Source organism: Motacilla alba, chromosome 24, assembly GCF_015832195.1.
Source record: "Motacilla alba alba isolate MOTALB_02 chromosome 24, Motacilla_alba_V1.0_pri, whole genome shotgun sequence".
Classification (NCBI taxonomy): Eukaryota; Metazoa; Chordata; class Aves; order Passeriformes; family Motacillidae; genus Motacilla; species Motacilla alba.
The window spans coordinates 224,921-246,394 of record NC_052039.1 but is presented as its reverse complement, the minus strand read 5'-3'; the positions used below and the strand labels follow the sequence as shown (position 1 = coordinate 246,394).

Below are 21,474 nucleotides of genomic sequence, written 5' to 3'. Positions count from 1 at the left end.
GAGCTGTTCCAGTATAGAAACAAAAGTTCTCTTCTTTTATCTCTGGGAACAGAGGTTTTCTTCTTCCATCCCTGGGGCAAGGTTTTTCATCTCTCTCATTTCTCTCTGTTCAGGCTTTTCATTGGATCACAGCTAGTTCAACATCTGCTTGCTTCGACACAGGTGCCTCTGCTCACAGTCGTGGTTAGAACGCTACCCAGATCCCCCCAGTGCATTCCATGAGTTACAGGGAAAAAAAAACAACTGTGGTGTATCAATTGTATCTTCACCACAGCCTTACACGAGAATTTCAGCCCAAGACTAAGGCATCTCCTCATTCTCCTCCCATCTGGGATTTGACTCTTTCTTCACTGACCTTGGTGTCTCCATGTTGTTTCCTTTATGTGTCTTCAACCTTTCCTTTTCTCTCACTCAAGAGAGGATTGATGTCTGCAAGTTTCATCTGTGCACTAAAAAGAGTTAATATCTCGTCCAGGCCTGCGGATGGCCACGTGATCTCTGCCAGGCAGCGGCTGCTCTGGCTGCACACCTGTTTTCTGGCCCCCCTACGCAGTCAATTCCAGCCACGGGGCTGCAGGGCTGCCCCTGCTCTCAGCCGTGAGATTTTCCGCGGTGCCAGCAGAATGGCTCAGCGGCTCACAGCCAGAGCAGGGCCTGGCTTTGCTCTGGCCAAAGCCAAACGGAGCCGGCCTGGCCCATTAGCTGTGGAAAATCTCAGCCGAGCCGCAGGCTGAGCCGGCCGGGCTGCGCAGCAGAGTGAGCCCGGCCAGCGTCCAGTTACCTGTTTAAAAGCTAGAAGCAAGAGTGTTTTTTCCAGGGTTTGTTCATTTTTAAGTGTGATTTCACAGAGGCATGTTCAGCTCTCTTAAGTGGTTTGACAGGGTGTCAATATTCAAAACCAGCCAGCTGATTGGTTCTGTCCGGTCCAAAGGAAACTGCCAAGGTCCTTACAGGGAATCACTTCCATAGCTTCTGGATTTTTCCTTAAGTAAAAACCAAACTATGTTAAACCACGACAATGTGCCTTGAATGTTTGGTATATTCTAAAAGGAGACAAGTCACACCAGCTGTAAAAATTATTTCTCAGAATCTTAAGAAAAATAGTGCCTCATAGAGTCCAAGGTAAAACAATGAGCATGGGGTGATTCTGCTGACCCCGAAAGCTGAACTGAATGCAGAGTTTACAGTGCAACTTAATAAATAGTTTTTCTTCCATGAAAGGATTGACTGAAGAGATTTCACTCAAATCTTTGAGAAGACTATGTCTGCACTAAGAAGCTTCAAACTACTGAATCACGTATTTTCAAATGAGCTGCATCATACCAAAGTTCCTTCCTGCTGTCTGCTGCTGTAACAGCCTGGAACTTTTTAAATGCTGAGAGCGTTATCTATGTTTTCAGCACTTGAGCAAATCTTGTTTGGTTTTGTTTTTTTTTTTCCCAGATGGTTTAATTCAAGACCAACCACAGCACATTCACTGCCCTAACCAAAACACAGAGAGCTGGAAAATAAAAACTATACAGTCTAAATATCAGAGTACAACCAGAGTCAGCAAATACGATGCATTCCAGTATCTAGATAACCACAACCTCACTAGCATGAGGAAGTTTTGGCACAATCCTTCTGCCTAACCCAGACTTTTTCTTTTGAGGAAGATGGGGGAGAGAGAATCTCTCTGCTGTACAGACTCTACTTTAGTTGGAATTAAAAGCTATTTAGCCTAAATTTCCATCATCATTCAGCTTGGTACCAACACATACGAATTACGGATCAGAAGTAAATGAACATCACCCCCTGTTCTTACCCAAGAAGTCCCAGAAAACACTGCCACTGGAATCCAAACATGGAATTTTGTCCAAACTGAGGTTTTTCTTTCTTTCTTGCAGATTCAAATCTGCATTCATTAATTTTAAAATAAGGAGAGAGCTAGATACTCTGAAAAGACCAGGAAAAGATCTTCAGCGCAAGGGCTTTAAAGCACCATTACCTGCACACATGACCAGCAGCTTTAGGAATCGTTTGTTAAAATTGGAGAAAAGCTTTTAAGACAACGATTTTGCTCAGAGGAAAAGACTTCCACAAAGCAGAATTCTTTCTCAAACCAATCTTTCACACCATCTTTTCAAAAGATATTTTAAATATTGTTTGCACAACCAATTTTTTTGCATTTCCTTATTGTTGATACTAAATGATCATGGATACATCTACAAAGTATAGAGAAGTTAAATCGTTTATAGAGTTAGATTACTTGATAATTGAAGATAATGAAATCAAATGACTTTCATCATCCCTTTGCAATTACTTACATTTTAAACTAAAAGAGAGATTGTATTTTCACCATTTTCTCACCTCAAAACAGGCCAGTTAGATTTTTTTAGTTAATAATCTTTCATCCTACTCTATCAGGAAAGGTTTAAATGCTTCTGGTAAGAAAAGTAAACTGAGCAAACTTTTAAACCAAGGGACTCCCCTTCTGATGAAGGCAGAAGATTCACGGGTTCTTCTCATCACTTTTCAAATACAAAGCAGTTTTCCTTGTTGGGGGAGGGGCAGGGAAGTTTAAACAGGGTATGGTGACAGGATCCTACCCCAAGGTCCTCTGTGTATTAATTCATCAAGGAAAACACAACTAAGAAAGGGAACAAAATCCCACAGTTTGACTATAATCCCGAAGAAACGCATCATCCATTTACAAGAAGCAATTTGTGGAGTGCTGAAGACAGAGATTTTATAGACATATGGACTCCAGACTTACAACTCAGATCTGAAAACCAAGGCTGCCTCACAGGCTGGGGCCTGTAAATCATGAACACTGTGAAACATACTAATGAAAAACTTGCATAAATAGTTTAATGCCAATCAAATTTTAGGGCAGTGTCACTAAAATCAGCTTATTTTTTATCTGGAGAATAGCCTTGGGGAACGACTCCTTATAAATCCAGGGATCTTGCTTTCATCCTTATTTCCATCAGAAGTTCTCCTTATGATCAGACGATCATAAGATCCTCATGTTGTTTCCCAAACCTGAATCTCCACATCTATAAAGACAAGCACCTTTCTCCCAGGATGTGTCCACAATAAATTTTATGTTTAATGAAGTGCTTTATGATTGTCTCACAGAAGGCATTAAATAAAGGACAAAGCACACACATGGTTCTGCTGCTTTGCTGGTGTTATCCCACGTCAAATCACATGGTAACCTGAGATATGGACGCAAATTATGAAAACTGGTTCCTACTCAATGCTCCCAGCAATCAGTTGGGAGCATTCAGTAGGAGGTCTCTCCCAAGACCTCTTACAAGTCTTTTCCAGTGGATAACTCAAAAGAAAGTCAGCCAGCTGAGACTAAGCTCACTCCTAAGATCACACAGTACAGTGGGGCAGCGCAGTGTCCCCCACAACCCACAGGTCAAAAGTCACAAGTTAACCAGTTAAAACATGCTGCCTGATTCCAGTGGGTGGGGACATTCTGGAAAGCACCATGAAATCCATCACAGTTTATCTCATATTCTTTCACAGTTCAAAATGGGGACAGGAGATACAGCTGCAAGAAAAAGAGCCTCTTTGAAACAGCAAAGTTTAAATATAGCCATTGAAATGAAACAGAAATCTCTTGCCAAGACCAAGCAGGAAGCCTGAGCACACTGAGCCTTAAGTCTCCAAGGCAACAAAATATTAAAGCTTCACAAAAATAGGATCAAATTATTAAATCCCAGTGTCTTTGTGGTACTCAGATACAATAGTCTTCAGGTTTTTATGGCATTTGCAGAGAGAATGGGGACTTGGTTCTCATGCCAGGCATCATTATTCTACCACAGCTGTTACCAAGCTGTTGATCTGCTCCAGAAAGGCAGAGTTCCATCTTGTGGAAAGAAAAACATGTCAGAAAGAAAAACAGTGAAAGTTGTGGAAATGACAACCTGATACACGACAAGTCTAACAAACTGAGTTGCTCTCTCTGTAAGAATCCAGGAGGCAACTCCTTGCTTCTCCCACAGGAATGCACAGCACACCCACAGCACACACTCACCCAGGCACTTGTACGGCACGACGATGTGAGTGTGGTCCTTGCACTGCTTCTTCCCACGCTTGCACCAGCTGTCAATGCTGACAGGCTGGTTGGCTTCTACCACATTGGTGATCTGAAGGTCTGGGTACATCTGGGGAACAGCACAGACAGAGAGGTTTCTCTCCAGAAAGGACAGAGAATGCGCAGAGCAGCTCCTACCAGAGTAGCGAGGCTGATTCTCTACACAAGAACAACTTCAACTGAGTTGGAGTTTACACATAGACACACAACTCTGCTCTGGATCAAGCTCAGTACAACTAGAGACATAAAAAAGCTCCAGCTGCCTGTTACACAGGGCTTCAGAAATAGATATGCCACTGCCTTGAGGCAGGAGAAAGCCAGGTCAGGACTAGAGTCCTCACTGGCACTAAGCTGAGAGGTCTGGATTTGCACAGCAGTGGAGGAGGAGCATTTGGGTTTGGAGGAGATGTAGCTGTTTAATTCTTTCTGGAGCAGCACGATAACCCTGGAACAGCAATTAGCAACAAATAGGGCTTAGTAACATCTTCAGACTCCCTCATCACTTGTCAAATTATACACCCACCTCCTCAAGTTTCCTCATGCCTGGTCCATTTATGATGTATTAATTTGATCCTTATGCCCTGGTCAAGTTCTCAAGTCCAGACACTGACTTCTATATAGGCTTCTATCACTTGAAAAAAATGCAGCCCCAGTTATATCAGCCTTGTAAAACAGTTTAAAAAGTCTTCTAGTCCAGACATGGTACAGTCTGTTGCTTTCCCATTAAAAAAAATGCATTCCTTGTGGTATTTAATGTGCCTGTCACCTCAGAGGACCAATTAAAGACACTGGACAAGACCAATATGTTACAGTATATCTGGTACACACTAGAAGATGATTATATCTTTCTCAATAAAGCCTAAAGAGCTTAAAAATACTGACAAAAATTGATTAAAATATTTTTCTAACATTCTGCCTGATCTGAACACGTCACTAAGAACAGCCTAGCCACATTCTAACTAGAATAGGTGTCAGGTTCCATTTTACACAACAGAGAGCAGATACTGGTTAACCAGCTCAGGGGCAGAACACTGGGGTAAAGCCCTGCAAACAGATGAAGATACCTCTAACTTACAGACCAAAGACCTTCTGTGGCAGTGGGAGCTGATGTGAGGTAGCTTCTAAATCCCACTGCAGTGTCCTCCCTGCTCTTCCTGGACAATAACACAGCAGGACAGTGCAGAGAATTGGACTAGGCAAAAGCAAGTGCATCTCCTGCAGGTTTAATTTGCTACTGAGCAGCTAAATTGGAATCCAATTCCTTCACAGCAGTGAAGATTCAGGATTACACAGAAAATCTCACCTCCTGGCAGTATTGCAGAATCTCCTCCTTTCTTCCAAAGCAGCTCTTGGTCCCAGAAGTGTCAGGTTCCCATTTCCCAGTCTGGATATTCACATGCATATTTAGCTTCCCACAGAACATGGCAATTTGAGGTTCTGCCACTGCAAACCCTGTCCCAGCATTGGCTGCAAGGGCCTGTGAAGACAAACCAAAATTAAACACCTTGACTGCATTATCTGATCAAAGACTCAACAACTCAAAGAACCAGAAACCCTCTGGTATCTTCTCAGACAGCTCCTGCTTGATCCAGAATATCAGTGGAGTCTGGCAAACTATTTTGCAACATTACTTGAGATGGTGAGCCCATCCCAAGTTTCCACGAGCAAAGTGTTTGTTTTCCCAAACCCTGTTTTTTATAATTGAAACAACAACTTACCAAAACCAACAGTAATTCCCACTAAAAAGCTGCACCTACATGGACTAAAACAGATGTCTGAAAAACTTACCGAATAACTAATACTAATAACTTCTGGCAGAAGGATCTCTGTGAGGTTATACACAAGCAGGTATTACTACTAATAATAAAATAACTATGTCCCACTGCAAGAATCCTGCTTTTTTGATTTTTTTGCTAAAACATACAAATAAAGATAATTTCTACTGAATCAGAAGAAACAGCTGTGACAACCAGCTTCTCAAAGCCTTGTGTCCCATTCAGTGCACTCTTACAGGGAGCTGTTTCAGATGTGTATTCTGTGCACTTCCCAGACTGCACCAACAGACAAAAACCTGACAGTCCAGGCCCACATTTAGGTCAAACTGCAGAATGATCAATGAAAACAAGGTCAGGGCCCCTTTCTCTGAAATCCTGCTGGCTGACCAATAGAGGAAAAAAAGAGTAAATTAAATTGTAGACTTTTTTTTTTTTTTCTGAGAAGACCAAGTGGATGCTGGGAGCTGAACATGCTCTCTTTAAGTAACTACTAGCTGCTGTAAAACAGAAAGAGGCATAAGGTAAAAAAACAGATGAACTCCAAAGCTCTTTAAGGTGTTTAGGGGAATGGAATACATTTCAACTTCTCCAGATAGAAACAGCAATGTACAGAGTCTGCTGGCCTTAAGCTACTTTTCCTGGCAAGCAACACAATCCCAGGCTACCAGTCCTGCCTTCATATTTAACTTTTTGTGAATGGGGAAATGCATGAATTACTGTGGGCACTGTTCACTCCCTACCGCCTGCAGACTCCCATGAACTCATATCAATAACTGTATGCTTAAAATAAATAAGCAAGTAAAGAATAGAATTCAACTGGACAACTTCTTTTTGCAGCTCTTAGCTACAGGATATTAGGGAAAAGAATAACTCTTTTTATAACTATTACATTTAGCTCATTTTTCCCCCCTCCCCTTATCTCTCTGCCTGGAGATAAGACATTTCAACACTCAGAAAGTCAAGAATTGTTTAGTGCTGAACAGAAGACTAGTGCTTGGGGGAGAAAACCAACCTGAGGCACAAAAGCATAAATTTAAGTATTAACTGCAGAAAAATGACCCCCTGAGTTTTAAGTACTATTCACCCATACATCATTTAAGAGAAACATTCTTATACAAGTGGTTTCTACTTACTCTGACCCTTCCAACCAACAGATGCTCATGACAGCATGTTTTAGCACATGCCAGACCACAAAGTAACAAAAAACCAAACTACATCTAAGAGATAGCAGCATTGATGTCTCAGTATCAAAATGCTGGCAAATTCACATATATGTTCAAGTTTACTATGGGTACATTTGCTGTACTCTCTGTCCTAAGAAAAAAAGAGTCACGTAGTCCTGTACCTCCAGGTACAGGAGGAACAGACTGAGGTTGGGAATATGGTGCAGTAATTTGGTTCTTGCAGAAATCAAGTCTTTAATAAACATCTTACAAGTGCACACACCAGAATCCACAACAGGTTTTGCACCACCCTCCTCCTCGATGCCTTTTCAGAAGAAAGAAGCAAATGTAGAATGAACCTTCAGAACTCCCTAAACACACACAAATTTTTTAAGAGGCCATTTTTATCTCTCTCCAAACAAATACCATTTTGGTACCAACAATCATTTTCCAGAGACCACAGGACCTAACATTCAGGAAACAATCCCCAAAACAATTTTGTTTGTTGACAACATTACAAAAGCACATCCAAGTTCCACCCCTGGAAAAAACTGAAAAGAAATGCAAGATCAAGAACCCAGGAAGCATTAACCCTTGTAAGAATATAGGGCATCAAAGGATAATAAATGTATGTGCTATGATGACACTGCTGATGTCTGAAATCTCACTCCTTCAAAGCAAACTTAACAACTGTGCACCACAATAAAGGAACTTTGTGAGCAGGAGACTTGCAGGATCCATTGAGAGGCAGAAACAGTCCATAAGTAACCCATTCATCACACTTCTTGCATGAGCAAAGCTCCTGTTCAAACACATACCAACCTCCTGAAATCATGACCATCCACTATTTACATACTACTGATTCGAGTCAGTGTTTGTTTTTGCTGCCTCTCCAGCTTGCTCCCTGCAAAGGTATCATTCCTCCTTCTTGGATTGTTCACATAGCTTGCATATCAGTCGAGTGCTGTTGCCATAGCTACCAGAACATACTAAGCCCCAATTCACAGCTGAACAAACTAGACTAATTACTTGCTTGATTTCATCACTTTTAATCAACTGGCAGAAATCTTCTCTTGAATTGTGCTGTTGGGTGAGTTAATGAAGTTTGAGATACATGAGTTGATTCTTTAATCCCAGGACTTGTAAGGCAAGATTTTTGAGCATTGGCCTCAATTTTTCCTCCACTGGCAATCCATTCCAGGCCTCAATCACGTACATTATTTAATTTAGCACTTTAATCTCATTTCAGCTGTAACAAGAGAATACAGCACCTCCAAGCTTCATGGAGGCCACACCTTTAACACTGACACTTAAACAGGGAAAGAGATCACCTTTTGGGACCAAGTAACGTTCTGATGTTTCCCACAATTGCCCTCCGTATATGAAAACTGAATGCGGATCCCTCAGGCTACACTCAAGCATCACTCTGGAAAAGGCAGGCTGCAGAACATGTAAACAGGCGTGGAGCTTGGGATAAAGCCACCCGTCCTTAGTTAAGCTCTTTAGTACTTCAGAGAATTCACCCATTCCACATTGCAAAGGGATGAACAAACCGACTGCATATTTTTCTCTGGGAATTTCCCAGCCATAAATGGAAGCAGCTGCTTCTTTTAGTGCTGGGAAGCAACTATTCAATCTCTTAAATTAGCAGCCTGACAGATCAGGAGGGGCAACACATACGATGGAAGAAAGTTCACCCAGTTGCACATGTCCTTGCTGAGCATTATTTTAGTAGCTATAATCCTATTAATACAAACACGTAACATGAGAGCAAGACAAATGTTATTTGGGAAAAGACTGTTCCATAAGCCATTACTTTCCTCACTGGAACTTGCATTTACAAGATGTTTCAGGAGAAACTGGGCTCTGCCTTTTGGCATAATTCTGTAATCCAGTTTGCTTTCCAAGACCAAAGATGTTTTTCATTCCATAAACACATAAATCTCTGGCCAGTTAATGTCAGTGAAATTCCTCACCCTGCCAGCCAGTGCCCGATTTATGGCCCTGAAACACTGGAATTCAAGCCTCTAAATCTTCCTTTTCTCTGATGGAAGTGCCTGCCCAAGTATCCTGGCTTTTATTTACTACTGGCCTCTTCAGCTAGTGACAAGGGTTTGATGTGTGAGCATACCCACTTGGAGGCCTGGGCTTCAGGTGCTAAAAAGGGTCACATATGTTCTTCCTGCAAGTATCTCCCATCCCAAAGGAGGGACACAAGGCTAGAGACTTTAGTAAGATAATTTTACATCTACCCCTGCAACACAAGCAGGACACTGCAGTTCTAGTTTATAAAGACATAAACATGAAAACAACATCCATGTTCCTTGCCTTTTTTTGCCAGGATCTGTTAAACATCATCACAACATTACTTATTTCACATGCTGTCCATCCAGCTCCCTATGGAACCCTCTTCTGGAAAACCTTCTGCTATGCTGATGGGGACTTGAGGATTCAAGAGTGATTGGAACTTTTCTTGTGTGAAAAGACGCTGATAATTATAATTCACAGAAAGTAGTTCCGGAGAGCTTTCCTCAACAGCACAAAGGTATCTGCAAAATGTACTGAATTTAACTGAATTCTGCATTTTAACTGAGGTCAAACATGACTGGAGCCTCGTCCATCTGATCAGATTAGCCAGAATGAGCCTTTATGCCAACAAAACCACAGTGGATGGGAGCTTGAGAAGCATGGAGAGCCTGTGAGAACCCACACCACCCATGATTTCCATCAGGCTACCTCTGCAGCAACACAAAAGTAGCTCTCTGCATAAAACTGTGGAAGATTAAGCTGTTTTAAGACTGAAACTCCAGCCGCTAGAATTTATGAGCTGCTGAAGAAAGCTCCAATAGAGAATTGCATTGACTTGGTGGCCAGAGAACAGATTACTGGCTGCTGAGGGCAAAGCTTGCCTTAACTGACAATGCAGGGTCCTTTGCAGGATTCTCTACAGGTCAGATCAGAATTCCTGCTCCTGAGAGTTATATGTATTCCACAACCAGTGTTGCTACACTGACAAGAAAAAAAAACAACTCAGGCAGCACTTGGAAAGATTACAAAGATTACTCGCACTGTTTGTTTTTAATTAAGCTAAGGCCCTCAAAAGCAATACTGGTTATTACATCACGGCCCACATGAACCACAACCCGAGGGACTTCAGAACACGCTGCTCAGCACTGTCCTTATTCAGATAAATCATATTTATCTGCCCACCTTAAATTAAAGAAAGAACTTTTTATTTTTTTTATTACATTTTCTACTCTGCAAATCTCCCTATCAGTGCAATACTCACAAATATTGAGGATATAAATTGAACACTTTCAAGACCACTGAGGAATTCTAACAGTTACTTTGACACACAAATGAGCCCTGTTACCTTACCAGCCTTCTTGTGAACACAACCCTCCACGGTTGCTGCTTTTGAATGTGTGAGGATTCTAATGTTTTGCCCTTTCTGGGCTGAAAAATTGGTGTGAATGTTTGTGCAGGGACTCAAACTGCTTCAACTGCATATTAGTGGTGCCTCCCGCTGTGTCCACAGGCCTTTTTCTTTCCACAAGGAGAGGCCAGGCCTTGAAAATTAAAATTAAGAAGAGCCACAGTCACAAACTGAAGCTATTGGTAGGAGAACAGCTGGGCTGGCATTGTAAAACCCAGCCCTCCTGGATTACAACATGCCACAGAGCCCTTAAATCTAACATTCATCGCCATGAATCTCACCTGGGAATTAATGGTAAGTCAGTATTCAGGAAACCAACACTTCAACTAAAAAGTGAGGGAAGTTGGCAGAAGAACTTTACACACAAGAACTTCTGGACAGAATACTTAAAATTCCCCTGGTTTTGGATTCACAACTTGTAAATGCAAGCAGAGCTCTCAATTCATGCTTCAAATGGTGTTTCATGCATTGTTTTCCTTAGCTCCTCTTCCTGCTTTTATTCAGCAGATAGGTGGCTTGAACCCAGGAAAGCTAATGAATGCCTGACACAGCAGGCAGTAAATCTACAGACTCGCAGCTCATCCTAGCTTTATTGCTTTATTTTTTTTTAAATTGCTGATAATTACAATAATGCACATGGGCAGGGGTCCAAGACAGGAAGAATTACTGTCTGCAGGCAGATCTGGTGTGAGCTGATAATACCAGCCTGGGTTTGCTTTTGAATTTAAATGGCAGAAATCTCACTAAAGCAGTCTTTGGCTTGCTTTAACTTGCTGGAAAGGGTGGAGTTCTCATCTGTTTGTCCTTTATTGACACTTGTGGTGGAAGAGTCTGCACCAGCAGAGAACTGGGAGCCAAGGCAGGAGCTGCAGTGGTAGCTGGGGTGCAGTTTATATTTAGATGCCTGTGTTTATGACCGATATGAAGCCTTGAACACTCAGAAGTTCAGTGACAATAATGCATGTACTTCCATGTGTGCCAACAGCAACCGTAGGATTAAAGACCTGCTGCAGCCTGAAGCATTCCTTACTGCTTTGCACATTCCACTGCCTTTCCACAAGGAAAAGGGGAGACTTCCAAGTACCTTTGACTCATGCGCAGCCATTTTGCCCTTGGAATTTGTACTTAGCAGGTGCCAGGTTATTTCCCCCTTCCCCTCTGGTTTATCATGCTCCATAAGGGCCTATATGAGTCAAAGAGCATATAATCTGCATGTGAGACATCTGCACTGTGAGCTGCTGTATTCAATAGGGAGTGCCACACTGCAGGCAGTGCTGGGGAAGAGGTGATCAAATCCAGGAAAGCCATGACTCAGCACTGCCTCAGCTTCCTGAAGTTGCTTGTGGAACACGATTGCCTTTGGCATCCTCTTTTCTATCCCTAGAGAGACAAAGTTCATAACAACTCCACTGAAACATTCCCTGAACAAACGTTACTGTACCCAGAACTGTGTCCTTTGAAAAAGATCAATTTCAGGGCCTCAAGCTTTCAAGAGCACAGTTTGAGCATAATGGCTGGGACTGGAACAGTTTAACACAAAGCCTCCTTAAAAATAGGGGCAATAGAACAGGAGAGCACAAATACTGATAATCGTCACACAGCTCACAGGTAGGTCCAAATAGGTTTAATCAGCCAGGTCACCTTCCACGTGTCACAAGGATGTCAGGGACAATTTCCAAGCTGTGTCAGACAGACACACTCATGGCCACTTCCCTCCCCTTACAGCAGAACACTGCCACAGTGCTATTTTGAAGTCTCCTTTTTACGGCACCACCCTAAGTCCTATCCCAGCACAGAGAGCCAGGCCTATTTATCACTAGGCTAAACTGAGGCACAAAGTCAAGTGACTTGCCTAAGGTCACCCAGCAGCAGGCTCAGCTCGGTTTAATGTTGTCTCCTCACTCCAATCTGTGTCATCACTCTGTCTTGCACGGCCCAACTAATTACTGCTTTCCCACATTAATTATTTGGGCATCTGAGGCACAGAGACCCAAGATGTCCTGTTAGTCAGTCTGCAAGTGAAAACTTGAGAGCAAGTTAATGTTTTCACATTCACTAATATTCTACCGAAAAAATGGCCACAGGGCAGTTTTGCCTTCCTGGATACCGGAACAGACATCCAAACCAAAGCCTAAGGACAGCAGCTATGGCTTAATAGTGTTTGAAAAGTTTAACTCTCAGGTCTTTCATTTCTGAGCTGATTATTAATATGAACCATACTGCTGATACCACTAAGGCATGACTGAGAGCAGCACATGTGGAGGAGTACTGAGAAATGCTATTTTGTAACTTCTGCGTGGTTTAATAGGAGAGTTCGAGCCATTTTAAGGCACTTGAGCTATGCAAGAGTTAGGGAATATAATCATTGTAGTTACCCGGATACAGATTCCATAATACACAGGAAAGTACATTCAGAAAATCTTTCATCGCTTCGAAGCAATTTGTTCAAGGCAAAAGTAACTCCTGGACTAAAACTCATCACAAGTCACACACCCACATGAGTTCTCCACTAATTTCCCTAGTGGCCAAATCTGGCAGAAAGGAGACAGAATAAGTTGTTAACATCAGGCAGAGAAAAATAAACTCCTTACTACTGATTCAAAGTGATTTAGCATTCCAGGGGGGAACAAACCAAAATTCCTTCCTCAAAACAGCAGAAACATTTGTTTTACAGATCTTGTGAAGCTCACTGGGAGTTGTGCAAAAGAGCTACTGCATGAACCTGTGGCTCCTCACTCCATCTACGTGTCTAACCACTCGGCTGACTCCAGATAAAAAGGCTGCACAGATTGCATTTCTATCTAAAACACAATGACTCAAAAAGCAAGCAGAAAACTGAAGGGTGTATTTTAACAAAGAATTTGAAGTGGCAAGGAAAAATTCCTGAGGGGAAAAAAAAGGCAAGATAAAAGGATAACAAGCAGGAATGCAGTTTGCAGTGCAGTCCGAGTTTGGTTCAAGTATCCATCCCCTTACAGATGTTTTTCAGCATCACAGATTAATTATTTATGTGCACAGACTGCATGTGTTTTTGAACATGATAAAATACTTCAAATTTTCAAGCCCTGCAATTAGGCTAGAAAGCAACTTCCCAACAGCACACAGAAATGATTCAACAGGTCCTGCTCTGACCACGCTGGAGCTCTGCGGGTCATGCCTATGGCTTTCTACCTCTTCATTTCACAATTCACAATCTTCTGTAAAAAAAAAACCCAAATTCAACCCAATTAATTGGTAATTCTGTCCTCAAAGCAATTCAGATGAAACTTCCAATCTGCAGAAGAAACCATGAGGTTTTTAAGTCTTGGCTTTCCAAACCATGCTAATGACCACCTTTTGGAAACTGGAAACCACTAAAATACAGGGCTGCTTTTATCCTTGCTGCTGCTCCCTGAGCTCTGCCAAGCTTATGCTGATCCAGAACAAAATTAACAAGTTATAAAAAAATTATGGAATAGCCTTGTTGTTTCCAGAATAAAAACTTAGGATAAGTTTATACTTTAAACTTAAAGTCCACTCAAAAGCACAAGTTACTTCTACAAATTTCAAGTCTATGAAAACTGTCAGCAGTGAGTATCTGTTACTGAGAACAGATAGCAACTCTGGCTCTTAGTAAATCTACTTAAAAATAATGGAAATTGGAATTTTAAACCAAAACCATTTTCCCATACAGCTCCTCCTGTTATTTATTCAGAGTTGTTATGGAGCATCTTTCAGGGCAGCAGCTTACACGACTGCTCACATAAACTATTTTAAGAACCTTTAATGTCTACGTATGCAGAAATCAGTGCTTTAAAGAGATTCTGATATTGGCCGTGTAAGTTTGTTCAGCTCTGGTAAACAACATCTTTTCCCTTAAAGAAAACTTCAATGTGAACACTGTGCCAAGAAAGTTTAGTTTACAGTTAGCTGCTGATTAGGAACAGTTCCTATCACTCACAGTAAAAAATTAAAAAAAAAAAAAAAAAAAAAAAAAAAAGGCACGAGAATTAATTTAGCAAAACCATCTCAAATTGTCACCAAAAAAGTCTTTCATTTTCCTCACTGCAGCTATTTCTGATCCCAGCAATAAGAGAGGTGAAAGGTTGCCAGCTGCCTTCCACTACTGCCAGCACTGAAGGTGAAGGAGCAAGCCCTCAAGCAAGGGAGAATGAAGAATGGCAAGCACCACCCTTAAGTATGGAAGAGGCTGGAATGCTGGAAGAAGGCTCAGAGCAACATTTCTTACTTCCAAGAGTCTGAGGGCAAAAGCTTTATTTGCTCATTTTTAAGCTTACACACACAGCCAACCAATCCTCAAAAGATCCTGGGACATCAGCAGAATCCAGGCTCGAATCTCCCAATCTACCTTCTTCCACAACAGAGGATGAAAAGTAGACTTCCATCAATTTCTAGAACTCAGACACCTGGATTGAGCAGTCTGACATATGAGAAGTCAAATGACAAAATGCCTTTTGAAGTACCCCCAAAATTTGCCAGCAGCAGGGTCACAGAAAGTAAAGGACCTCAGAAATGGCTTAATTTACTTCCATTTTTTCCACTCTTGAAAAGCAATCCTTAGTGATTTAGCAGCATTTTATTTCTGAAGCATTAATTCATCAGCCAGGGTTTAACAGTCACAGCACCACCCCACAGCCAGGCTTGCACAAAAGCTCTAATGGACATATTAACCAGCTCCTTCACAGGAAGCAGCAGAGCTCTACTTAGAACAGCTGCCTAATGCTATTAGAAAATTAAGTGGTAATTTATAGAACAGACTCAAGCTGGCTGGGCTGAAATGTCCATTACTGATTTTGCTGATCCAGAAAGTAAAACCAGCTCCACAGAAGCAAGCCTAGAACCTCCAATGTTTCAGGGCTATCATTGCAGAATATTTACCTGGCTTTGCATGTTGAACACCTGAATTTCTTATGCTGAATTTTATAGCTCTTCACCCTATTGAGCTGTATCAGATTGTGTAGCACTGCATGGAAATAAACAAAATGGGAGAGGTGATTTTTATCTTTGGTAAAATGAGATTTTAACTTGTTAATAGTCTCTCCCAGGTTTCAGTGGGAAGCATGAACCCTCTGTACATTGACAATTTTTTTCCTTGATGTTTCTTTATTCATTTTCTGAAAAATTTCAAGGTAGGGGAGAGAACATGATTCTTTTCTGTCAGCTTAGCTGAAAATACAATTGACCACAAGATTAGTGGAAGAATTTACATGCTGCAGCTGCACCCACCTGATAGGCAGGCTCTAGATGAGTTTCAACTAATTTGACACTTCACTGAGGGCTTTTAAGCACAAAATAATCAGGTGCTGGAAGCTTTGTTCCAAAGGTGGAAGCAAAACCTGCCTGCTCTGCAACAGCAAGGGAAATCACTCTGAAAAAGAGTAGGTGGAACAGTTTTAGTCAAGTTTGTTATGCCTTAAAGAGGCACTATCCACAGAATTTCCATTACTTCAACCGATATTCCTCTTCAAGGTCTCTGAATGTACTGGTATTTCTTAAATACCATACTGGTATTTCTTAAAAAATACTGGTATTTTTTAAACCCTTTTCCTGGGCTGTCCATCACAGTAGCTTTTTTTTCTTTTTTTGGTATAAAGACCAGCTGGAGGATCTGTAAAGAAAATTGTCAAGATACATTATTTTGAACACAAGCATTCCAAACAATTCTTTATCGTCCTGCTTGGAAAAGGCTATCAGGCAGGGAAAGAAGTGACTATTAACTTTTACTTAGAGATGCTTTTCTTTCTCCTGCTCAGATGCTTTTGGGAGACATGCTTGAATGAGAAAGAAATAAATGGTCAGCCTTCCAAACAAGTTTTGCCTTCCTTGACCCCACAAGCAGATAAGGACAGCAATGGAAATGTTGACTTAACATGCAAACCTGATCACTGAGACGGTGCTTGGAGGGTAGATTGATCTGCCTGTTGATGCAATTGGCCACTCACCATTTTCCTAGCCATGGGCGGAGTCTTTTCAATAGTACTTTCTCAAAGTCAAAGGATGAAAATGTTGCATAAAGCTCTAACCCTGGGGAATGGTGGTTTTATGTTTCACTGGTTGACTTCAGACATGGCCCACTAAGGTGTTTTTTAAATTCAGAAACCCAGCTATGCACACATCTCAGCTGCAAATATAAACCCTGCCACAATCTGGCAAATCCCTGATGTTGATTAGCCCCACAGAATCTACTCAGATGTCTCAAATCATAAGAGAGCAGCACACAAAAAAGCTATACTAAAATGATAGCCTGATATGCAATAGCACAAGACAGCCAGAAGCATACCTCATTCTAATATTATTACTCTGGACATCTTACCAAAAAAAAAAAAAAAAAAAAAATCATTGAGAGCCCAAATGAGTTCTATGCTTTAATTATCCTGGAGGCTGCCTCTCCCTGCACAATTCTCAGCCAGCCTGGGTAGCACTGGGACCAGTACTACATGGATTTGTGTTATGAGGCTGGGAACATTCTGAGAATATTGCACTGAAAACTTTTGTATATCACTGTAGTATCTGTTGGAGGGGGAAAACAGGTTTGGTAACCAGCACAAAATGGATTTGCGGGTGTCAAGGCTGTGTGGCAACTCTACAGCCTGGACAACAAAGGCAAATGGATCAGTCATAGTCATACAATTGCACTGGAGGCTGTCTGTATTTTCATAGTTATACCTGTCAATTAAAAGTTCTGAATGTTAACCCAGAGAGGTGGGAATAAATAAGAACCGTCCGCTACTTCGGGTTGTTCCCAAAGTTAATTCACTGCAGGAAGCATCCTAACAATAGTGCCAAGGACACCATTTTAAGTGGCACTCAAGTGGGGCAGACAGGACCAACTATCCACTTAAACACAGCAGAGAAAAATGAGAGCAAGAAAGTGTCTCTAAAGCCAGCACTAGGCCAAGCATTTCCATATGCAAACTAAGCCCTGGTTTCATCTTTCTGTGATATAAGCATTTCAAGTCTGGCTCAAGTTAAAGATGTTCCCATCCTGATGCATTCCAACAGATTGTAACACTCCAGCATGTTCAGTCTCTCTGTATTTATTTTGTACCTTACAGGACATTTGGTGTATTCAGCAACTTAATGACTATTTTAATCCTCTTCATCAGTGAAGAGCATCATCCTGGACATGTTGTAGGTAGAGACTGTGAGATGGATGCTGCTCAGAGATCTATCTGAAGAGCCACTTCAAGGCAGAGCAGTCATTCCAAGGCAAATACTACAAACCAAAAAAAAAAATCTCCACTTCGCTTGATCTGGTGTATCTAAAGCTTGCTGTTAGAACAGTAAAAATCAGCCCTCTTTTATGGCCTGAGAAGCAGCTTAGAGCAGGTCAGCAGCATCCTCTTAAAAAAAAGACAAAGGACTCTCAGAGGCAATGCATCTCCAAGTCAACACCAGGGGAAAAGCTGGTGAAAGTTTAGCACATTAAACCTGTCTAAGTTAATGCTGCTGCCAGCTATGGCTAAATGTTTGCTATGCCCCCAGTTATAAGATAAAAATAAATGTAAGAATCACAGCTTAATAAATAAAACAACAGAAAATGATGAGTAATGCTATCAGCCACTTAGATAATGGGAATAATGATTCAAATTTTTGCAAAAATCTTTTAAAGACGGTGGCATAAAGCTCAAAAAGCCAAATTGAAATTAAGAACAGCAAAGCAAATGAAATAAAATCAACTTTTCTTTTGCCTGGAGCAAAAGGCCATTTAGGGTCTTGGAAAGCAGTGCTCCTCATGTCTCTGCTACAGCACACAGGAAGCTTGCAGCCCAAAATTCTTGTGGATGTCTCCATTATATTCTTCCTTGGAGTACCGAGTTTAGCAGTTTGCACCCACACCACTAAAAGTATGACAGTGGCCATTTCAGAACAGCATCACTCCTGAAATCTATCAGCATCTATTACAAAAGGACTACAATGCTGCATTCTATTCAGGGCCCTGCAGTGAAAGAAGGAATTAACATGCTGTAGATGCTCTGTGGAAAGCCTATCATAGTTATATTTTGAAAGTATTCTCCTCATCACGTTAAGTTCCATGTGAAGCAAGTTGCAAAAGCTTGCTCAGTAGAATTGAGCACAACAAATCTATCCAAACCCAGGAAATTCAGCCTCAACTTCAAAATTGCCTTTTGTCTGTACTGTGGATTTTACATTTTAGCAAATTTGAAAGATTTCCTGCCATTTAAAAGCCCTACTACGTGAGGAATCCAGCTCTTCTAGTTTCTCTTCCTGGCAGCCAGGATGCAAAGGGAAGGACCTGTTGTGCAGGGAGAGATCAGCCGGTTTATTTCTTTGTCTCTTAACCTGAGAAACAAAGATATACTCAGCAGCAATACACAAGGATTTAAAATTAAGGATTATTTAAAAACACTATGCATAAAATACAGCACTATGGATTCAAACACAGGTAATTGGTTTCAGCTCTTGTGATTGGTGCAAGTTCTTATTCACAAACTCAAATGTGTATACCATGAAGAAAAAAAGTGCATAAGCACATAGGCAGGAGGAGAGGGACAGAACAGGTGACAAGCTGTGATCTAGTCCACAAAGACAGCTGTAGACAACGTGGGCATACAGCAGTGCAAACCCTTCCACCCCATCCCTTTGCTCTGGGAGGTCCTGCATCTCTGCCTCAGCTATTGGGAAATTGTTTCCAAGAAAGTGGTTGTGCCCTAAACAAGACCTCCACGTACTGACTGGCTCTGTTGCAGGGCAAGTATTGATACAATTTGAGCAAGACAGCATTTATCAGGAGTGACAGGGGCAGGAACATGCTTTTCCCCCCCCTTCTTTCCCCAGTGTCTCTTGCAGTGACACAATGCTCTGTCCCAAGCCCGAACTTCACACACTCAAAGGAGCACCACAGCTTCATTCTGTGACCCCCTGAAGAATTCCCTCATCCACTCCTGGCATCTGCGTCTTGCCCAGGTAAGCCACAGCATCACGTCCATCCATGCCCAAAGGCTGAGCTCGAACACATCAATACACTGCAAATGCAAAATCTCAATTTTTTTGGCTGGTTATAAAGGGAAAAGCTTCTCCACCGCCTGACATTTCCAGCAATGAGGCTCTACTTAAAGCCTCTGGAAATGAAGTGGTTATTGAAACCCTGCAACTCAAACTACTTGGAGGCACTTAAATCTTATCCCAAGTCCAAATGGGAGCTGCGAGCATACTGCTCCACTCAAGAGTAATAACCGGTTTCCACGATAATATGCACCCTCAACAATTTCTCAGTTTCCTTTTTTCCTGGCAGGCAGCACATTTCAGTTCATGCACAAGCACTGCTGTACCCTGCATTTCAGAATTCATCTTTGACCAAGGCTGCTAAGGCAGGCTTCGTGCTCTGCTTGGATCCTGAATTCGTTTCATTCTTCTTTAGGGTTTCTAAATATGTTTGTGATCTTGAAGCATAAAACAAAACACCTATCAAATTCAATTTCTTCAGTAAGGGCTTTGATAAATTATGCAGGGAAAGACACATTCAAATGCCAATACACTCTCGGGGAGCACCGACCATAGGTTTGAATCAACATTTTGCATATAATCTTTGAGAAGAATACTTATGAGATTAAAGCAAATCTGCCCCTCTCTGTTTCAGACCACAATTACTGTAAGATGACCACTGCAAGAAGTCAACCAATGCTTGGTATTAGTGAATTATCCTAATTCACACAGATTGCTCTAGGACCATTTCTGGCAAGTTACTAGGCCTGATATGAATGACAGAAGATTAAATACTGCTTTTAAAAAAATCAGCTAAACTTAGACCTGGCAATGTGTCATGTCAAATCCAAAACCATACAGAGAATTTGGTGATTAAAGGCTTTATGCTAGAGGGTACCATACATCTAAGCAGAGACCAGCTTCTGTTGTAATCATGCAATCCAAATCTGCTTGGAATCTAATAGGAGTGCATAATATTTATTGTAACAGATGGTATGTGTTAAGATTTTTCTTTTTGTTGCTGTCATTTCACACCATGCAATGACATCATAACTAGTGGGATTCATCAACACAAAATCCAGAATAAAAGGAACAAAGCTTTTGGCAGGAAGTTGAAGCTAAAAATAAGAGCCTTTAAAGAAAACCCCAAAGATTCAAAGTGCAAATGTTTGGCTTTTGATTTAAGCATCTCAGTACTGAAGTGAACATAAGGCAACTCTTGGAAAATACCAAGTAGTTTGCTAAACCTCTTTTTCATCTCTGCAGCATCATCACCAGATGAAGATTTTTGAGTTCACCTCACTGGCTCCATTTAGAACTTTGTGGTGACAGGTTCAAGAACCCAAACACAACATCTTCATGAGAAAACACAAGCTCTGCTATAGTAGAGCATTAACAGAGTAATAAAATTCTCACTAATGCAAGAATTGAAAGAAACCAACCCCCTGACCCTCACCTCAGAACAGCTCACACATTTGAAAATATAACATAACCAGAACACATTTGTTGGAGGAAAAGAGACCTAAATGAGAAGAGGAACTTTCAACGTTAAACACTGCATTTATTTAAACATGAAGTCATCCGTAAGGAGATGATAATTAGCTACTTTTGAATGGAAATTTCATTGAGTATCAACCTGCTGTTAGAGTCAAGTAAAGCATGGGCTCAGCCAGCTCAGCGTGCCTGTGAGTGTCTGCCTGTCCCTGCCCTTGACCTGGATCAAAATACACTTTGCACCGTTATAATTTTGTTAGAGAGAAGCTTACTGTATGAAATTACCTAAATGCATCCCTGTCACAGAGCCAGAGCCTGGGATCTGACTGCTGAGGCACATTTATCATCTCCTGGACCTCAGCACGATACCACAGGTCAGTGATACTGCCAACAGCTGTAACACACCAATGACTCGGTGCCTCACCCCAAAGCTTCTCCAGCACAACTGGGAACCAAGGCACCGCTCCCACCTTCTGTAGGTTTTGTTGGGTTTTTTTCAGGCTGCATCTAAGTTATACTGACAATTTTAATGCCCTTCCTACTTGGTAGTTTGAAAAACCTGAGCTCAAA

General features: G+C 41.5%; 1 protein-coding gene across 7 annotated transcripts in view; it reads right to left on the bottom strand.

The window, feature by feature from the left end:
* Positions 1–21,474, bottom strand: part of APLP2 (amyloid beta precursor like protein 2) — a 49,299-nt gene that overhangs the window by 21,761 nt on the left and 6,064 nt on the right. For all 7 annotated transcript variants that reach the window (XM_038161327.1, XM_038161328.1, XM_038161329.1 and 4 more), the window contains exons 2-3: positions 5,394–5,567; positions 4,031–4,160 (exon numbers count right to left, since the gene is read on the bottom strand). In XM_038161327.1, the coding sequence (XP_038017255.1) occupies positions 4,031–4,160; positions 5,394–5,567 (304 nt within the window). The remainder of the gene's footprint in view (positions 1–4,030; positions 4,161–5,393; positions 5,568–21,474) is intronic.